The 22,015-nt window shown below is 33.4% G+C and overlaps 1 protein-coding gene and 3 long non-coding RNA genes across 4 annotated transcripts; all 4 read left to right on the top strand.

Moving 5' to 3' along the window:
- The first annotated feature begins 260 nt into the window (after positions 1–260).
- On the top strand, positions 261–2,564 carry LOC124425413 (endothelial lipase-like). The gene is made up of 4 exons (XM_046965707.1): positions 261–310; positions 519–875; positions 1,036–1,278; positions 1,413–2,564. Exons 1-4 carry the CDS (start codon positions 262–264, stop codon positions 1,817–1,819), a joined length of 1,056 nt encoding a protein of 351 aa, XP_046821663.1. The 5' UTR covers position 261; the 3' UTR covers positions 1,820–2,564.
- A 14,498-nt stretch (positions 2,565–17,062) lies between these two features.
- Positions 17,063–19,236, top strand: LOC124425437. The gene is made up of 2 exons (XR_006942507.1): positions 17,063–18,664; positions 19,010–19,236. It is a non-coding gene; the product is annotated as an uncharacterized LOC124425437 (long non-coding RNA).
- A 1,648-nt stretch (positions 19,237–20,884) lies between these two features.
- Positions 20,885–21,283, top strand: LOC124425456. The gene is made up of 2 exons (XR_006942511.1): positions 20,885–21,110; positions 21,238–21,283. It is a non-coding gene; the product is annotated as an uncharacterized LOC124425456 (long non-coding RNA).
- A 115-nt stretch (positions 21,284–21,398) lies between these two features.
- On the top strand, positions 21,399–21,944 carry LOC124425455. The gene is made up of 2 exons (XR_006942510.1): positions 21,399–21,509; positions 21,687–21,944. It is a non-coding gene; the product is annotated as an uncharacterized LOC124425455 (long non-coding RNA).
- Positions 21,945–22,015: the final 71 nt, after the last annotated feature.

Raw genomic sequence — 22,015 nt, 5'->3', positions numbered from 1 at the left:
GCGAGTATAAGGACAATCGAAAAGAAGAAAATATAAATAAAATAATATTCGATTTTTTACTTTTGATCGATTAATTCCGAATAAATAATTTATTCTGTTGATATAAAAATGATAGTTATAATGAGATCAAAGATTTCATTATTGATATATATGAAAACGAATATTTTATCTTATCAATATGAGTAGAGTATGATTTGGTAAATACATCAATTTCTTTATATATTAGAGTTCGCAGTAAATTACAATCAAAATACGACAAACATGAAGACACACCTCCTGATTTGTTTCACGTTCTTCTACATCGTTATCGGTAAAAAATACATTTCAAATTTCATTACAATAGTGCTCTAATCGAGTTATTATCAATGATAAAAAAAATATGTATTACGTTATAATATTTAATGTTTATGTATAATTGTGCAAACGATAGTGTTTTAATATTTTAAAATTTATATATATATATATATATAAATTATTTATGTTGCAAGGGGTTATAAATTCGACATTTTGTTGAATAGGTCTTTCTGTATCGGAGGAGACTGAAAACCAGTTTCAATTTGGACCAGAAGATATAGAGCTTTTGAATAGCAACTTGTATGTCTTGAATGACGATCATAATTTAGTATCTCTAACAAAGGATCTGCTTTACGCCGAAGAAGATGCAGAGTCGGAAAAAGATACTTTAAAAGATTTACATAATCGCGTTTTCTTTTATCTATACACTATTAATAATCGTAAAGAACCTGATGTTATTTCTATTAATGATCTAGAATCATTGAAGAAAAGTAACTTCAACTTCAACAGATCAACTCAAATAATTACTCATGGATGGATTAATTCTCATAATAGCGATTCATGCATATTAATTCGCGATGGTGAGTCATATAAATTTGACGAAATATTACAATATTATTATTTTTCAAACAAAAGTTTATTCTCATATATAATTTATGAGTAATCACTTCCTATATTTTTATTATTTAACATTGATTTTAGTTTTTATTTTAATATAACATCAATCGTTTACATTGGCAGCATATTTAAATCATAATGATTACAACGTTATTGTAATCGATTGGAGTAAGATCTCTGTCAAGCCATATTTTTGGACCGTTATACGTGTGAAAATGGTCAGCCAATATGTCAGCACTATGTTAGACTTCCTAGAAAAAGAAGGTATGAATTTATCAACGACTACAATGGTTGGCCACTCTCTCGGAGCTCACATAGTTGGCTTGGCTGCTCATTACGCAAAAGGCACCGTCAATTATATCATTGGTAAATCGGATTTAATCTTTCCATATAATTTGTAAGATCATTGATATCGATAAAAATCGAACATCGATAAAATTTGATTATTTAATAAAATATATTGAATTTTTATATTTTACTAAAGACATACTAATTTCTAGGTTTGGATCCAGCATTACCGGGTTTCATTAAAGCTAAAGAAGGCTCGCGTATCTCACAAGGTGACGCTAATTACGTCGAGATCATTCACACGAACGGTGGTGTCCTTGGCTTTTTAAATTCTATTGGTGATGTAGATTTTTATCCAAACGGAGGTGTAAAACAAGCAGGCTGTATAGTAGACGCCGCTGGTTCATGTTCACATTTACGGGCTTATGAATTATTCGCCGAATCAATCAACAGCAAAATAGGATTCCATGCGAAGAAATGCGAAAATTATGTGCGGTTCAAACTTGGACTTTGCAATAAAAAATTATCATTGACCATGGGAGGAATTAAGAAACATTTCATCGAAAAAGGCATCTTCTTTCTCGATACTAATCCGGTTTCACCCTTTGCTAAGGGTTAATTAAAAGTTTCACTTGATACGTGAAATTATTAGTTTATTACTTGATCGAATATTTTTTCGTCAACTCTGAAATAATAAGATAGTTTGATCGATCAGGATAAATGAGAAAAGACGGTTCGAGATCGAACGAAAAGATTTAATTATACTGGAAAATAATTATTCTAATCTACAAAATTATTTGTTTCTATATTACAAGTGATTAGAATTGATTGAGTATATTATCAGAAGCAATCGGAAATAAGAGAAAAAGATACACAGATATATAAAAAATACCTAGAGAAAATTTTCATTGAAATAATTGATAAAAGAATATTTTCTTTTTATAAAATAATCGGATATGTTTTGTTTCAATTGTTTTTCAGCAATTGATGCATATCTTCATTATATTTTTGTCAATCGTATTATCACATTATGTGATCATCTATTGTCAACTATTTTATTAGAGGTATTCATGTTATTTGTCGTTTCCTATCAGCGGAATTGGAATCGAATGAATGCAACTTCGATAAGAATTTTACTATTTCAAAATCTCTTATTGAATAAGATAGAAATCTTTCTCTTATTTATTCCTCGAGTAGAACTTATGGATAAATATCAATCGAATTTCGCATTGATATTCGTTTTTTTTCTGTATATCTTGAATCACTTAAAACAATGATAACGAAAGATTGTTCATTTCATGTTACGATTTGTAATGATACAAGCTGATAAGATTTGTATTTTGTATATATTAGAGTATCCTTGTACAGATAAAATCCATACTTTTTCAAAAAAAAAAAAAAAAAGAAAAAAGAAAAAAAGAAAAAAAAGGTCATTTTCACTCGTTAACCTTAACACATCTTACATACTTATATATATACTTATTAATCTAATCTGACAATATTTTATCTTTGTACTGAAGCGTATATTAGCAATGATATGATATACAAATTTCAAAAAGTTCTTTCGCTCGAAAATCTTATTTTATCTTTTACCGCAAAAGAGTGATAATAGGGATGTGAGTGAAAGAATGGATACGGTTAAATATACACGTAAAATCGTGGCTCTCATCGGCATGACAAATATTTGGCGTTAATTGTGATTAACCTCTACCGCGGGAATAAATATTACGCCGGCCGGCACGGCTTCGGATTTATTCAATTGTTGCCGCACCGTCATACTTTATCGTTTCAATGTAAATGCCGAAGATATTATCTATCTCTCGCATTTGCCAGATCGCCATTACGTTTTTATATCGTGGTTAAGTAGGCTGCCCGCATGTTAGATTTGTCGCGTAATCGTCGATATTAAATTCGAAGATGATATCAATTGGCACAATGTTCCTTGAGATATGAAAATCTAAAATAAAGGTAAAAACTGAAGTATTAAGCCATTTTTGAGACTGAATACGGACATATTGATTTTATCCGAATTTCAAAAATATATTTCCCGTTATGATGACCGATTTGGGCGTTTCGCACGAAACAATTAATGTTGCTTCAGGATTGGAAGCTGCCAATCACCAACAGCTGGTTTTTCAATTGATCGACTCGGAGATAATTGGCGTGCCGATATCTCGACCATCGTGGAGGCTACCAACGCGATTATACTTTCGATGAGTCGCGTTCATCTCGCGCAGACTCATCGATCGAATAATCGTTACTAATTTTCTTCAATCCCAATGAAAAATCATCATAATGAGCGGAACGATCACGACTGTGGGCGTGAAATTATTCATTAGGCACTGGGATATTTCGAAAATGACCTCTTCAGCCACATTTCGTCGAGCTTTGTCCACTTGGACGCGCGAGAGTGGGTCGCTGGTCAAAATTAAAGGTCGACATTGACGCACCGGGAAAAAAGTTCTGCCTGTAAAGTTTCTGTTATCTATCAACGAGAGACGGCTCCATACATCAGCGAACATAGCCTCCGTTTCCTACGTGTTCAATGGCAAAAGTATTGTCCGGGTGGAGATGTACGTTCGTACGTTGAAAAAATAGAATAAACTTCTTCCATCCAACGGCCGACTCACGCGCCATTTATTTTTCTGAGAGAATCGATGCCCGAACGAGATCGCTCTTCTATTCTCTCTTTCTCCCTCTTTTTTCTTTCTCTCTTTTTCTTTCTCTCTTTCGCGTGTTGCATTGGCCTTCTCGTTTCGTGCACGTTTAACCGTGACCGGTAGTACAGTATTGTTCGTAAATTAAAATTCCTCGATCGGAGCTATTCAGATGTTTTTCGTTCGGCACCCTTCACATGCGATCGGCTATTACTCTTGGAAATCGGTTACGAGCAAGATTAGATCCGATTTTCGAGACGAAAGCATACGCGTAATAATTCCATATTGCATTTCATTTTCGTTTTCGATTTAATTAATATAATTAGTAAATTAAGAGACGTAATTAATTCCTTGCAATTTTGTAATTCAATAATTATTCATAAGAAATACAAAATGATCGTTCATGTACTTCGTATAATGTATCGAATCTGAAGGATACTTGCCTTTGAAAAATTTTCACGAGTAAAGCCAATTAGTTGATAGAAAACTACTTAAAAACATAATTAAACGACCGACGTTAAATATCCTTAGGAAGCGTGACTTTCTTTAAATAGAACATACGGTGTCGAGAGAAGTGTAAAAAGAGAAACACGATGATGTAACTTACACGTTCTTTTTTGTTATTTTTCGAGGTAGGTATATTTAATAACCACTTCTTGTTTCCTCTCACTCTCTCTCTTTCTCTCTCTCTCTCTCTCTCTCTCTCTATCTATTTATCTATCTCTCTCTCTCTCTCTCTCTCTTTTATTTTTTTATGACCTCGCGGAAACTCGTTTGCCGACCATTCGTGGTCGTGGGAAAACCGCAGGAAAAGGGTCGAAAGAGTATACGTCTCGGAAGACGTGGCTTGAGCATGGCTAAACAGAGATGCAAATACAGAGTAGCATGTATATGTATTCACAGATACACATACATATGTCTAATAGGAGGTAGTACACTTTCATTCATTCATCTAATCCGGCAGAATCGGAATTCGCGCGTTTCGCGTGAAAAGCAAAAGTGTATCGTTGACCGTGGCTATTATCCCTCGACACCCCGCGAGCAATCGTTCGTGAAATGCCGAAAATCGAATATAAATCGGTCATTATCTACGGTCACCGTTCATTTTCAGAATTTTCCACATTATCGTGTCGGCATAGTACGTATGCCTGTGTGAGTTGCGTTGAAGGGCCAGAGCACACGGTACGGTCCGTACGCACACAAAATAAAATGATTGCTAAATGAATCGCGCATCGCCGTTGTTCTCGGTGTAATTATTAAGCGAACGTTTCAATTAACACGGCAATTAATCACCAAGGTCACGCGCAGCAAAACGATGAGCTCGATTTTCGCGTACGCTCGAGTACGCCTCTCGAGAATGATTGTCAATCGTCGCTTCCTACGACTTCTTTGATGTTTCTTAAAAGAACGATTACGTACATTTATAATCAAATGTTATTTTATAAAAATTAAGTCGAACGTTGAACGTCGTAAAATCATAAAGCTCATAATGAATGCGAGAACGTGCTACGAGAAGGCATAATTTTAGATCGTAAATACGTAATTCGAACCAGTACGGTCAGGCACTTAGGTTTAATTGGTCCTTACCAGCGGTCATCTTAATTGACCGTACTGACTATTATCGGATTCGATTACCGTCTATTTATACGGTGCCTTATGGCGTGACGTCGTGGTCGACTTCAAACGAAAGAAGTCACGTTTCCTGTCTGTCCTTCATCGTGACCCCTTTATTAATCCTTACTATCATTATATCGACTCATTCTACATTATTTTGGTGGTAATCCAATCTAATTTTTCGTTTCGTAATACATGCTCCGTTCTCGTATTCCTTTCTGTTTCTCCTTTATTCCTTTCTCTCTCTCTCTCTCTCTCTCTCTCTCTCTCTCTCTCTCTCTCTCTCTCTCTCTCTCTTTACATTGCATATTTAATTACACTCGATCAATTATTAATTACGTCGAATAAAAAGAAAAAAGATAAAACGCAATGAAAATAAATAGCGAACTGGTGGCCGCGTGACCCTGATAAATACATCCATAGATTCACGATCGATGGATAATTTCAAGGGTATGCGATTTCAATCGTACCGATTACCAGCGCTTAATTTTATAAATGATACATAATAAACACGGGTAACGACCGGGGCGATATTGGTAGAGCAATAAAAATACTTAATTGAATGATTATTTTCAGGCGAGATACGATATCCGTGTTAGAATTGTTACGCAACAGGTAAAATTAATATTCCATTTATATTAATTTCTCTCGCGCATCGAAAGAGAGAGAAAGAGAGAGAGAGAGAGAGAGAGAGAGAGAGAGAGAGAGAGAGAGAGAAAGAACGGTTGTCGAACGTGCGTAAGGTAATAAAATATTTATATTTATTTTTCGCGAGTGAAAACAAAGAAAAAAAAAGGAAAAAGATGATTTGAGGTTTCCTTTGAGCGATAGGTTCGTTGAGAGAAACTCGAAAAGAGCATTAACGCGTGTCCCAAGCTTCTACTAACCGTCAAATTTTCGAAAAAGCGTTCAAGGTGGCTGTCCCATACGGGAGAACGTGTGGTACACTGGGTAGACGGCTCGTTAATAAACCTTGAAGAAGGACCATTAATCATCGGCTATCTCGGACTCGTGCTGCTCTCTGCACAAAGTAAATAGCACAGAGACAAAATATTTCCATCGTGGACGTTCGTTGAGCTAAGTTCTAAGTAGTAAAACGATTCACCCTCTTATTCGAACGGAGAAAGGATTTAAAGAAGTCAAAAATAGATAGGAAAAGGAGAAAACTGATAACGAACTAACGGAGGATGAAAGAGGGAGAAAATCGAAGGATTGGAATGGGGGAGGGGACATCCTCGATTCAAATATTGACCGTTCATTTATTACGCTTGGAAAACTTTGATCGACGCTAATTAGCTTTCCTCCACGTTCTTTCTCGAATTCCGTTTCCGTATCGTGAATACGTAGCGACTCGAGCTCGTCGTGCCTCTTCATAGCTCATTTGATCTCTCGCGTTTTGCATCTACGAGTTTGAAAGAGAGAGAGAGAGAGAGAGAGAGAAAGAGAACCGTGAAGTTGGAAATAGTCGTCACTCTAGCTGCAATACTTGTAATGTTCCCGAACCCAAAAATTTTGTTACTCTTTCGTTCATTTTTTCACGAATTCCTTGACTTTTAGTTTTTCGTAAATAGTAATAAATTCTTTGCATTTAATAAAAAATTTCTAAGCTTTCGAATACAACGAAACCAATGTGACTGATTACAAACCTGTAATCGCAGAAGCTTCTATACAGAAGAACGTGATGTGTGCGTGATACCTGTTACGAACAAAAAAGAGATAGCAAAGGAAAGGGACTGGGGTGATAAAACAGAGACACACGTATGTACACATAAAAACGTCACGAGTGAAAGCACGAGTAAAGTTATATCAGCACCAATACGCCAAGTTGAAGAGTTTACACGATTGGAATGTCGTCACTTCGAACGAAGGAGGAAAGAAAGTAATAAAGTAAAGGAGAAGAAGAGAGAAACGAGCCGAGGTAGGTCGTAGGAGTTTGATACACGTCCGACTGGCTGGTGATGCAACATAAATTAAACTGCATAGCTCGACTGCACACCCCAATCAGTCCCGTGTCCCATGGTCATGGTGCTGTGGTATCATCGGACGTATGTATCCGGCTGGTGGTGCGTGTGCGTGGGTGGGAAAGAGCGGCAGGGCGCCGGCACGCGGCTCGTGTTTCCTGCCTCTGCAAAAATTGTCATTGCGCGAGGGCTAACCCTGTACGCAGAATGAGCCTGAGAGAGAGATAGATCGCATCGTGCCGATAGCAACCAGGGAGGATGGACCTGCCTCGCCAAAAATACCACCCCTTCTCTGCGATTATCTCCACCCTCTCCCTCTCGTCTCCTCTTTCCTTTCCTCTCCTCACCACTACTCGTTATATGTCTATATGTCCACGCGAGAGAATGTGTCTATACTCTTCTCGTCAAAATAATACGATTCGAAATTCCTATTAATTAATTCTTATATTCTAATTTTCATCTATAACACAAATCAAAGTTATTATTTTGTAAAAGACAAGATTTAAATCAAATATCAATATTGAATAGAGGAGTAGGAAATAAATGGGATAAAGTGTATCGAAATTTTTCAATTTTTATAGTCGACAGAATATTAGTAAAGCGTTGGAGCGTTATAACGAAGCAGCAAATAATTTTTTGAATATTGCTCGACAAAGGATCCTCGTATACGCGAGAGTTAGCACACACGATGTCGCGTGTATTTCGAAACAATACGGGTTGAGGAGTGACTGAAGGAAAAAGCAAATCGTGTAGAATCGATGAGTGGTAGAGGAGTACTCTTCTAGGATGCGCCGTACGAAATTGCATTTAATGTTGCGGTCCGATCAGTCGGACAAAATAAAAAATGGAAGAGATACTGGGAAGACGACGTGATATGAGCGCGAGTGAGATCATACAAACAGAGTGAGAGAGATAGAAATAGAGATAGAGACAGATGGAAACAGAGAGAAAGAGAGAGAGAGAGAGAGAGATAGAGAGAGAGGAAGAGAGAGAGGAGTAGAGAGAAAGAGAAAAGAGAAAAAGAGAATCGAAGAGAAACAAAGAGCGATAGAGAAGCGTCGTTCCCTTTTAATTGAAAACTCAAGTGCTCTCGCTATCTTAATTAAGGGTCGGAAATTTTCAGCTCGATCGATTGGCCAAACGAGAAAGACTGGACCCTATCGGTTGCCCGCTATCACTTCCACCCCCCACTAACCTCCTGTCGTTCAAGCAACCTTTGACCAATAGTCATTGGAATCTTCTGCATACTTTACACCGATATTTTTATGTTTCTCATACGGCAAGTTTGCGATTCTTTACTATATTTTATTCTTATTAGGTTTCCTTTCGTTGTCTGATCATGATTTTTCATAAAACGCTCTTGAAAGGTACAATATCGAATAGATACACAGTACGGACCGAGTTATGAAAAAGAACGGTAAAAATGTGTACCCTTGTGAGGAATGTTGTTTTTCCCACAGGCTATAAGCCTTTCCCATTGCTTTTCTCTGCTACTCTCTCTCTCTCTCTCTCTCTCTCTCTCTCTCTCTCTCTCTCTCTCTTTCATTCTCTTTCTATCTCACTCTTTCTGTCTCACTCTTTCTCTCGATTCTTTTTTTTCGTGCGTGGGTGATTTTCCTGATCGATACCCGATATCCAGTGCGAGCCGGTCCCATGGCTGTACGTCATTTCGCCGACAGTTGTACGAATTCTGCAACCCAGGCGATGTTAAAATTTGAATGTAAAGCGAGACGGACTAACGGAATATCAATAACATTAACGGTAAAATTTCAATTTGAATCCGTGGCCGCATTGGAGAATCAGCGGAGAAGGATGGAAAAGGGTGAACGTTCATGGTTAGGTCGTTATACCGTCAGATCTTTGTTTCGCACCTACTTGCAATATCTAATTTTAATTAATGTACACGAGGTAATACAAGTAATACTCGATATGTTGGATTCCATATTAATGGAGGGAATAGAGAGAAATGTCACAAATTTACATAAATTAGTTCGAATAATGCGAACTCGATAGTTTTGTAATTGATCCGAAAATTTTGCGTATAAGTGCAATAATAAAAAATCGTGACTCTAAGTTCATGATTATAAGGCACGCCTGTCTGATGCAACCCTACAGGCAAACGTGCACAGAAGGAAGGATCGTATTGGTGCGTCAGTTTTTTATTTTTTTTTTTTTTACGATCGAAACTCGCCTTTTATCGGAATTTTTTCTCATTTTTTTTTTTTTTTTTTTTTTTTTTTTTTTTATTATCTTAAGAATTTTTCCCATTTTTCTGTAGTTTTTATTTTTTTCTTAGTTTTTTTTTTTATTTTTTATTTTTTTTTACATTTTTTTTTTTATGTCCAAGGTCGTAAAATTCGATAAGGTTTCATTGACGTTCCTTTCGTTTCACGGGTCCTCCTAGGAATCTTCGTTACCGACTAGCTTTATTCTTCAAAATTTTCTGAAAGATTACGCATGCGCTTTGGAACGTTGGTTCGTACACTTACCGACAGATGGCACCAGCGATCTGCTTAATGCACAGTCAAAGTTTTGTCCACTGATTTCCCGCGAGTCCAAGCTGCCGGCAAATATTCTGTCTATTTTAAGATTTTTACACAACATTCGAATATTTTCTTCGCATTTGTCAAAAAGAGATACTTTGAAGTAAATAAAAATTATGAAAAATCATTACAAAAGCGAAAAAATAGATTTGTCGATTGACCTTTGACACAATTTCTTAATATGCATCTTTTCACGTTTGAAGATGCATAATTTAATACTAAGATAAGCATTTCTTATAATCTTTTCATAAGAATAAAAAATTTCTTTTTTCCATGATACAATTAATAATAAATTAGTATTGAGTAGCTATGATCGAATCATCGAGTGGCTTGAAACATCTTCTCCGATAGCCCTAAATGAGTACTGCAAGGGCAAGATCTCGTAGCAACCCTTCAATGAGGGTGCATTGATCTGAAAAGTGCTACCCTCCGACCTTCAAGGGCCAATGAATTCCGCGTACCAATGGTCACGTGTGCCTCTGTACATGCATAATACCACACGTACACATATATACGTATGCACATGAATAAGGCTGACCACCCTTCTTGACTTAGCACCGTCGATCGATTTTTAGTCTTTCAAAAACGACGCTTTCGCAGTTTACCTATTGCAAGTAACGGAGACTAATCCTTTTAAAAGAGTAAATATTTTAATAATAAAAAACAGATGAAATATCTAAAAGTACTGATGGTTCTAAATCCAAGAAATAGCAAAAAAAAAAAAAAAAAAAAGAAAATGCACCATACGTGTTTATAAAAGATTTACTCTATAATCGTCATTAATTAAAAATCGTCGTACATGTCATGAGTTAATAATATAATAAAAATTAAAAATCTGTGTTATAAATTAAGGTAATAAATAAACATTGGAAAATTTCACACAATTATTTTAATTGATGATCATTCATCAGGCATGAACATTCAAGAGCGTAAGTAAAAATAAATGCAATATACACAAAACGCTATACGTAATATATACCTCTCTTGTAATGACTAAAGAGAGGAGTCAATAGAGAGAAAAGTACGAAACTTTTCATTCATACTTTAATCGTTATTAATTAAAAATCGTCGAACAAGTTATAAGCTAATGATTTTACAAACGTAAGAACTTGCGTAATGAATTACATGATAAATAAACGTTGGAAAAATCCATACAATTATTGTAATCGATAATCGTACATTCATCAAGCGTGAACATTAAATAGCGCTAGCTATATAATAAAGGCAATAATGCAAAGCGCTATATATATATATATATATATATATATATATATATATATATATATATATATATACATCGTAAAGACTAAAGAGAGAAGTCAATAGGGAGGTGAGTACGAAACAGTCCTGATTACAAGTGTGCGCGTCATGTTAGCGTATGTCGACTACGAAACTAATTAATTTACATTATTTACTATTTATTTATCAGCCGCAAAGGTAACGGCCCGTAATCATTATTTCTATCTGTTACAATTAATTTATATATTTTATAATTAAAAAGGTTAATAATTAGTTTTCAACTTTGTGTAAACAAAGCAATCTTTAATTACCATTACGATGCTTTATTAAAATTGTTAAAACGTAATCACGAAAGAGTAATACATTTTATGTACGTATAAAACTTTGTTTGCTGTTATATCGACTAGAAATTTTAACTTAAGTGTTGATAACGAGAATATCGAGTCTCTCGTTATCTTGCGAATCTATCAAAGGCTCGTTTTATACAATACTTCACGAATATAGTACGGTAATTGAATACGAAATGAAATATTTTACTATCTGATTCAAGGCCAGAGTAGAATTTTTTACATTAGCTATCTTAAATCGATCGCTCATTAACAGCTCGAAATGCACAAACAAAGAAACAATCTGATTCCACGACGTTATATTTCGAAATTGTATAATCATTACGTTGATACAATTTCTTTTCTAAAATCATGTTCATAGATATTTTATCGGTCTTTTGTTCTTTCGAAATGAGACTCCCGATGAAATGAAATATTTAAGAAAATTTCGTATGAAATTACAAATGTAATAAAAATACGGGACAACAATATTCCCGTCATTAACTAATTCTTCATTGGTACACGCGTTCTTCTTCATTATAACATGAGTTCATTAATAATTAACTTTTGCATAGGATAAAGTAGGAAAGATATGATTAATAATCGATGTTTAAAAGGGTGATTAATAATCGGTGCTCACAAATAGCAAAACTTTCGTAGCTCATTGTGGTAAATAATCGCAAATGTTACATCGTAAAATTAGGAAATGTTGATAATTTATGCATTACGACTCGATGTAACTTTGCGATCGAAGTTATAATACCTACTCCGTATGAGAATAAATATATACATAGTGCAATGTATTAATGCATTTACGAAAAATATTATATACAATACATATGTATAAATGTATATATATATATATATATATATATATATATATATATATATAATATTTGCAATAATTTTAATAACTCCATAAATAATGCTTATACATACTATACTCTACATACTATACTATACTATACTATATATATATATAATTTTTCTTTCCATCTAGGAGATCGTTTATCTTGAAAGTTGACGTTCTCGAGTAGACGTCGAGGAATGTCCAAGAGAGGCATTAAGGATACCAGCCACATCTGTGCAATCCGCAAAAGCCAACTATATTTTCGTGTGGCCATTTATAACTGACCAGTTCCACTAGCCGCGACTACTTAGTGGCTATTTTACAGTGGAAAAGTGGCCCATAGGCTGAACACAAGGAACGGTGCGAGGAGAGAGGAGGATGAGTTCAAAAGTTCACATGAAAAACAGCGTCAGGAAATTGCTAGGAAATGGCTGGGAGCGAATGGTCACCCTTTCGACGCTCCTCGTTCCATTTCTCGTCCTTATAATAATCTAAATAGCTGGAAGAGAATCCTTTAAAAGAGCTGAGCCTGAGTTGTTAGATTTAAAAAATGTCGACGGCTACTCACCAAGCGAGCTTGATGTCGGTGCAGGAAATTAAGACCACTCCCTTTCTCGCCCACGTCCTACTACGAATTTATTTTCTTCTAATCGTTCCTTCTTATCCGTTCGTCCATGTGTAAATATGTGTATACATCGGCGTTTATTCTTTTTTACCTTTCTCGAATATTTAAACTCACGCATTAAATCGCAAATGTATACTTAAAAACTAAACTGTTAGAGCTCTTTCTCTATCTCTCTCTCTCTCTCTCTCTCTTTTTTTTTTATCTCCGTTTAATATCCTTGCAAAACTAATGTACTTTTATATGCTCCCTTTCAGAATGAAAACACATAAGTGAATTAGGTATTCTCGCGGACTTCGAGTAATATAAGGAATTTGATGGTAATCTCGTTTATCTCAAAGCTTCCAGATTTTAAACTATAGCATGTAAAGATGAGAAAAGGCAATCGAATTGACTGTCTTAACCCTTGGCAGACTTGGTAATTCGTGAAATCGAAGAGTTTCGTGAAGTACGATTTTTTCCTCTCATGTTTATGCATCGAAACGGGGGTTCTACGATTTACGTAAGACAGTAAAGCTGAGATTACAGCAGGAAGGATATTGCAGAGCTACCATCGTAGAAACGATTCCTTTTATCGTAACTAAAGGTTATTACGATGGATACCCTCTCTTTCTTCTCAAAGAGATAGTAACAGATTCGTAAGAGATAGTAACTTCGACTTTCAAAGTTTACCGTCTTACTTTTATACCTACTCACTTTTTCGCAGTTTAGAAATAGCCTAAACTTTAGAAATCCCACCGATGAGAATCATTCGTTGATTTTATTAGCTCATTACTTACTATAACGTAAAAAATAGTGAAATAATTTTTGAAATTTTCAATTTACATCAATAATCGATTATTATCGAGCGTTATACGGATCAATGAAATATCATTGAATTTATTAATGAGATAACAAAAATGGCAATTGTTCTTAAAGAAATTAATCATTATCATCAATGAAAGGTTAGAGAAAAAGAGATTCAATTAATACATCACAATTATTAATAACAACAATTAATAACATCAATTAATAACGTCAAAAATTCACACGTTCATCAAATTTTTTACTTCAGAATAGTTGGATTTTTAATTTTCTTCGCGTCTAAGTTACTCCTCTTATCAGCATATTCGTCCCTTTGTCTTATTTCCTTGTATGAGGAAAAGACATGAGATCGCCAAGAGGGATCAATTTACAGTAAAAAATAAAAAGAGAGAGAGAGAGAGAGAGAGAGAGAGAGAGAGAGAGAGAGAAAGAGAGAGAAAGAAAAAAGAAGGAGGCCTGTAAAAGCGGGGACCAACACCGCAGCTGTGAAACAACTCAAACGTATAAAGAAACGACAGTGGATATAACGCGAAAACGCGTTTCCTGGCGGAAATAATGTGAGTAAAGCGAAACTTTATCCTTCCCCGTGCTCGCTTCTCTTTCCTTTTACTGTCTCTTTCTCACATTCTCTCTCTCTCTTTCTCTCTCTCTCTCTCTCTCTCTCTCTCTTTCTCTTTCTCTTTCTATCCCTCATCCAATCTCCCCCGGCACAATTTTCCTTCTTTTGCTTACTACAGCCGAGGTAGTCTCTTGCCTCTCGTCGTTTCCTTTTTTCTTAATAACCCACGTAGCTCTTCTCCCAGGAGAGAGAAAAAGAGAAGGAGATAGAAAGAAAAAGTCATAGGTAGAACATCCTGACGTTGAAATAAGAAACAAAATAATCCACCGTACCTGGACTTTTAATACTGAAAACGATCTTACACATGATCGTAGAACTTTCATATCGGAATGTTAAATTGCCCGATAAGAGACTCTTTTATTATACTTTACCTACATCTAATGAATTTATCTTCTTTATCGTACTGAACGTACAAATCGTTCCTCTTTCTCCTCCTCCTCCTCATCCTCCTCTTCCTACTTCTGCCTCTTCTTCTTCTTCTTCTTCTTCTTCTTCTTATTTTCTGATTCTTTCCGATAAAAGTTCTTCAAAAGCTAAAACTCAATACCAATTATATCGAGTACTGTATTACAATTTCGTTTGAATAAATTCATTTTATAGAATGAATGTATTGTATTAATCTGTGATGCTTATGATTAGTCTTTTTCAAAACTTTATATAATTCATTCAATTATATCGATCATTTTATTTCATTCGTTTTAAATATAATCTCGTAATTGGCAAGCGATATCCTAAAACAGTGTCTAGTCAGTGGTCTACGATAGTTTCATCTAATTCGTCGTAGCAAAGACGCTCGAGCCACTTTCTGCTGGTGGAGGTAGTGGTCTACGAAAGCGTAGCTTCCACCAGCAGTTGCTTCTAGGTTGCCAGTCTCTCTTTACTCTTCCTCTCTCTCTCTCTCTCTCTCTCACACACACACACACACACACATACACACACACGTGTGCACACATACTGTCTGTCTTTCTCTCTCTAGTCTATGTTCAGAATGGTCAGCTGGACCCTCCTACACGTAAATCACGACGCTGCCGCAGATCCAATTATCAAATTGTCCGGCACTTCAGCCTAGTCAAGAGAACCATCGAGATGGCGTGAAACGACAGAGGAAAAGGGAGGAAAGGAATAGTGCTGAAGGAGATGCAACGATGTGCTTCGAAGAAGAACGTACGTTCCCTGCTGCCGTCGAGGTGGTAAGTCCAAGTACCACAGAAGCACTAACTAAGGGAGCAATAGATCCTGCGAGGCAAAACCACGAAAGACAGGACGACGTTAGCGGCTAAGATTTATCACTTAAGCGACTTCGCTAAAGGGGAACGATATCCCTTAGGACGAACTGTCTCTCTCGTTCTCAAACTCACTCTTACTTGAATACGCACGTCCATGTAAAAGCACTGATTTTCTCTTTAGATAACCCGATCAATCGATATGGTAATTCTAGAAGATTCTCACCGATAAATACCAATGTCTAAACTTTATTACGATAAAATCGTAATAAATCGTATTTCTTTTATCTTTAAGGAAAGATCATAGTTGTGAAATAATGTCAAGTATTTTCTTAGTACTATTACATTCATCGTTATTAAAATAAAATAAAATAAAAAAGAAAAGAAGAAGAAAAAAAGAAAAAAAAAAATTTATAAATCGAAAGCGTAGCGTGACAGACCTTAATTCGAAGAATTTTCATTCCGATAAAATAGTGAAGACACGAATGCAGATCTACGCACAAGTAATAAAGAAAATTAATTTCTTAGATGTACGATAACCCAAGAATAGTAAATCGAGTGACGATGACTGTCGACAAATCGTATTTCTTCTCCCCTAAAAGGCGTTTATGCTAATACTATTATACGTAACACGTAATGGTTTCTTACGGTTAACGGAAAGGAGCTGTTAGCTCGGAAATGTAAAACGGAAGTGCGTGCTAAAGGAACCCCGTGTTAGGCAAAGGATATACGTATGTATATACATACTTCTAACACGCGATCCTAATTCAGACGTTACCCTTATACATGAGTTTCATTTACTATTTACTACACATGATAAAAGTCAATTTTATATTTCCATTTGTAAATCAGTTTAAATATTATGATAAAGAAATGTTTATACACTTTAATCTAGTACATTACAATAGTACCAAGAAACTAAAATCTTACAACGAAGGTCATGTACGTTCAAGCATCAATCATTTCTTAAAGCGTAAATAGAATTAGTGAAAGATGTTTCTGCTTTATCTATTCCTTGAAAGTAACCTTGAAACACGTCATATATCCCAGTCAAGTCATACATTACGAATGAACGTTCTATTAAATGTATGCGTAACACGTACGTATAGAATAATTTCTTACATTTCTCAAGATAACTTTCAATTATTTCCACGTATTAAACGTATCTTTTATCGATATTTTTGTTAATTAATTATATATCTACATAGGTATGTGTTATTAATAAAATACATATAAATGAATTGTTAAATATAATATAATAAATGAATTAAATATATACGTCGGATAAACTAATAGCCAATTATAAGAATTGAATTAATTTATTAAATAAATAAGAGAAAATTAATGACAACTTATATTATATATAATCTAATAGAAATAAAAAAACAAAATTTTTATTTTCCATATATTATTATTGATTATTATTTATTCGAGAAATTCGAATGATGCATAACGAGTGTGATATTTCCGGCGTTATCTTATTTTCGATAAAACATTTTCCTCTTGACGTTGAATTACCAAGAACGTCGTATTCTCAGTTAGATTTTCTTCTCGGACAGAGGTCAGTGTGAAATGCGATTATAAGATTGTTTTGAGCAAACAATAAACTGACAATGATTCGATTTCTCGAGGAAAGATCGTAAAAAAGTGAGGAAAAAAGATAAATTCTCAACCGCGGTCGATGGTTTCATCGAGCGACCGAAAATATCCGAACGAGGAGGTTTCTCCCTCGGGCAACGACAATTGAGTCAATTTAGAGAGCGGTTTTGATAGGTCGCCTGACATGTGAGCGCGTTACACGGCAGGTGTTCTGAAATATTACGCCCGCGTGCTACGCCAATTATCCCCGACGTCATGCCCGAAAGGCGTAATGGACGATTACTACCGACACCAAATCGCAACGCTTTTTTATTTGTCCCCCCTATTTTAAATGGAGTTCAGAGATGCTCCAAAGAGCATCGCTTATATGCATTTTCTATTCGATAGATGAGAATTTCTTTTCCCATTATCTAATGTATTCGCGAACGACCGACGACGATTTACAATTAATAAAATTACACGTAATAACGTTTATACCACATATACTTACTAATGTTATACTATATAATATTATTTATTAATAAGACAAAATTGTTTTTGAAATATATTATTAGATTGGAAACTATGAAATGGGCATTGAATGAATATAAATAATTAAACAAAAACGCCCGTTTCATAATTTCCAAATTAATATTATAAAATTGTAATGATATTAATTTCCTTACGAACGTTTATCCTGTTATGCTCGTGCTTTCGCATACGCACACATACGCAGGCAAGTTGATCGTTCGGTGATTGATTCGATACTATTATTTAATCGTTCATTATATCTTTCGACGATCCTTATTGATAAACAGAGGGCCATCCCCAATGTCTAGAAATCAAAACATATACATGTACTATTTATATTTATATTGTATTATGTGATCTTACAATGTATCGAATCTATATATATATATATATATATATTTCAGGCCTTCCCCGATTATTAAAAAATTAATTGAAATATATTAAAAACAGATAAATGTCTTTTGATTAGTATACGATTATTTGTATATATCGATGTGTGTGTGTGTGTGTGTGTTCGTAATCTATTTCCTACGATCTTTCTTTACCGGTAATATATATTGGAATAGGTATCGAAATTGAACATAAGTCAATAAATCAAGACGATAGAAGCATTAAGTGTTTCAGAGAAAATATAACTATTTAAATTTAATAGTTTAAAATTGTGAATTTATTTAACATATTTCTATTAAAAATTCTCTTTTAAAAAGCTTAATATTCATTATAATACCAATCGTTTAATTTCTTGTATAGAATATTATTAAAATGTCAAAGGTTACGTTTTCAATACTCGTTATTGCACTAATAATGTGCATCATTGTTCAAACTATTTTGGCTGCACCAACCTTACAAGAAAACGAAGAAGGACAATTAGCCGGATGCGGTCATCAGGCTGCTCACGTTAGTAAACTAATTATTCCTATTAATTATTTCATTTTTAACATGCATTTTGAACATTTCTTATCACGAGATAGAATGTCGTATTTCATTCATCACTTTTTGTGGTCAATTTATTTTAAAATCTAGCAAGCGAGACTGTACCTTTTTTTTTTTTTTTAAATTCGTAAATATTTGAGCAAACACGTATTTATTCAATTACACTTTATCTCTTCGATCGAGTCACCGCTGTTTACGAAGTAAACGTTTGAATGAATAGAAAGTAATGAATACGTTCATCGAAAGCTATAAAGCTATAAATGATTATAAGAAAATTTGTCTAAAATATTTTTATTTTTAATGTTATAGTGTAAACGCAATTCAGATTGCTGCTTTTATCTGAGATGTGATAGCTACGCTAAATTGTGTGTACCTTAAAAAGAAGAAATTAAAACAGAAACACACATATATATAATTGGACATGTTGATTAATCTAATACGATTAATAACGTGTTATTGATATTCGTTATTAAAATATATAAATGTTACAATTATTATTATAAAAATGTAAAATAAAACTATACGTTTAATATCAATTACAGGTTTACTTCATTTAATCTTATAATTATCTGTCTTTATTTTTTCTTATTAATATTTTTTTGTCAATAGATATTTATATAGCATATAAAAATATGCATTCTATCTGTTTAAACTTCAACGGAAGAATTTTAAATGATGAAGAATTCAAAATAATTCCCTTAACTTAGTAGGTCAGTATCCTCTTTATCAATGCACGAGTCACGAGATTAAAATTTTATCTTATACGATATGATTACCAATGATATCGATTCAATACGCATTTGTGTTTTTTCTTTTTTTTTCTTTTTATTTTTTTTTTTTTTTTTTTTTTTTTTTGTCAAAATGCGTTAGAACCGTAAAAGTCGGTATAGGATTTAATAAAATCTTTTTCAATATTTTGATAAGATATTTTAAGAAAAAGAAAAAAAAATTAGATTCGGTAAAAGAACCGCAAAATTACAATTATCTGATCAACAAAATAAAACGAACTTAAAAGACTTTAACTGCATAATCCCTATTTATCTGATCGACGATATATAATTCTGGCTATTACTACGTGAATGAAAATAAATAGCACAAATATCATTAAACACGTTTAAATAATCAATCGGGATATCTGTGTTTCATGTAATCCGACAATCGCAAGAGTCACATTTAAATCAATGCAATAATATTTGCTTGGTATACGTATGCATTCGATAGAATAAATTTTCGTTTAAACGTATAAATTGGAGTATCATCATACTAATCATTTATACGTATCACATTAAATAAATAAATCAATGACGTTTTAAATATGTAATACTTACATCGATCAACCATAAAATATACGATTATTATATATTGATATTCGAATGTATATCATTATATATAGAAGACCTCGGCGAATATATGAACAATGTATAAAAATTGATATTATTTTTCATTCCGAAATAACATGGCTTTATGATACCGAGCGATAGGAACGCAATCTCAGTAATATCATCGTATGATTCTAAATCATACGTTTATTTTTCTTAGTCACAATATATAAAAATATTTTCGATTCTCCACTATCAGTGACTAAAACAAATATACAAATACATTTTACGTTCAAGATCTTATCTATTTGCAAGATATAAATAAGATAACATTGTTCTCCTTTGTGTATCAATCACTTGTTCGAAAGATACACTTGAGACATATATATATATATATATATATATATATATATATATATATATATATATATATATACTATCGTAATAATACAATATATAATATTATATAGATTATATCGGGATTGCTTCAAATACAGACAGAATAATTTTAGTTTGGAGCATACGTAAATATCAGGGAGGTTTATTAGATCTTTTTACTGATGATAAATTCAATAAAAAATCATACGAGATATCATTTATTTACTTTACGATCACACTTTTTTTAATTTTCAAATTTATGTGCATATGTACAAGCGGAAAATTTCACAAATCAATAATCTCTTTGGATGCCTCTTTTCTTTATATATTCACATAACGTAATAAATAAATAAATATATATATATATATACATATATCAAATAATATTTATTAATCAAATAAAATATTTATATTTTCTATCAAAAAATTGAAGCAATCTTTTGAAATAATTGAAATAAGCGTTCTTTAGTTCACAATCAGATCATAGATGGGCAAACATCATGTGAATCTTATCAAATTATCAAGATGATTGGAATTTCAAGAATAGTCTTGTTATTTCCGCGAGTGTGGGACAATAAGGGGTAATTTACGTTAAAAAAATGAGCGCAGCGTTTATATAGCTTTATATAATATTTTTATACATACAGCATATACGTGATATTTTACGATCGATGAACCTTGATAGATGATAATATTGTTAGAAAAACAATATGGTAAACAATATTTCTTTTTTCTGTGAAAGATATCCAGGTAATGTTCATATAACATTAGTTAATAAAACACAATTTTATCTTTGTTTGTTTATGTGGACACACTATAAATATGTCATGCTAACGCTAGAACGGTTTAGAAATCTTGTGACACATTTCCGAGTGAAATCTGTAAGGTGAGATATAATTCTAGGACGTAATTAAAGAACTTTGTACAAATTAATTAATTCTAATTCTTTAATTAATTTCATTATTTTCATAATTAATTAAAGTTATATATCTTTTTTTCAGAAAATTAAAAAAAAAAAAAAATAAAATAAAATGGCTAAGCTTTTATTGCTTCTTTACTTTGCTCTCTTGACATTGACTTGTGTCATGGCTTGTTTACAACCAGGCCAGCCTGTAAGTATCTTTTTATTGGTGAAATAAAATTGTGATAATGAGTTATATATTGAAAAAAAAAAAAAAATTAATCAATTAACAAATCTATACGAAATTTTGTATAACATATGTGCTATTATACGACCACCCATGATTTTAGCTGTTTTATCGATAAGCTTTGCGTTTCGATTTTTACAGTGCTCCAACAGTAACCAGTGCTGTGGTTTGTTGATATGCAACCCTTGGGCTAATCGTTGCACAAAGGGTGGAAACTGGCCATTGGCTGACGCTAACAGTGATGGCAACCAGTAATCACAATGAGCTTACTGACATTTCCACGTTATTTCGTAGGCTTACAATCAAATATACATTTTTTATCAATTAATCGTATACAATGACTTCTTTAATTTGACTTATTATTTAATTGGAAAATATATATGTATTATTAAAAACAAATTTTCTTTTCTTTTTTATCATATTACTCACCATGAAAATTTCGTCGATAGTACGATATAAAATCTTTTTTA

Source organism: Vespa crabro, chromosome 7 (genome assembly GCF_910589235.1).
Source record: "Vespa crabro chromosome 7, iyVesCrab1.2, whole genome shotgun sequence".
Taxonomy (NCBI): Eukaryota; Metazoa; Arthropoda; class Insecta; order Hymenoptera; family Vespidae; genus Vespa; species Vespa crabro.
Note: the sequence above shows the minus strand (reverse complement) of the source record. Positions and strands in the feature narration are given on the sequence as shown.

Bases quoted from the DNA above. Each gene is read 5' to 3' on its own strand.
- LOC124425413 (XM_046965707.1), top strand. From the start codon at position 262: ATGAAGACACACCTCCTGATTTGTTTCACGTTCTTCTACATCGTTATC. The intron at 311-518 runs GTAAAAAATACA...TTTGTTGAATAG, and splicing joins GTTCTTCTACATCGTTATCG to GTCTTTCTGTATCGGAGGAG. The intron at 876-1,035 runs GTGAGTCATATA...TTACATTGGCAG, and splicing joins ATGCATATTAATTCGCGATG to CATATTTAAATCATAATGAT.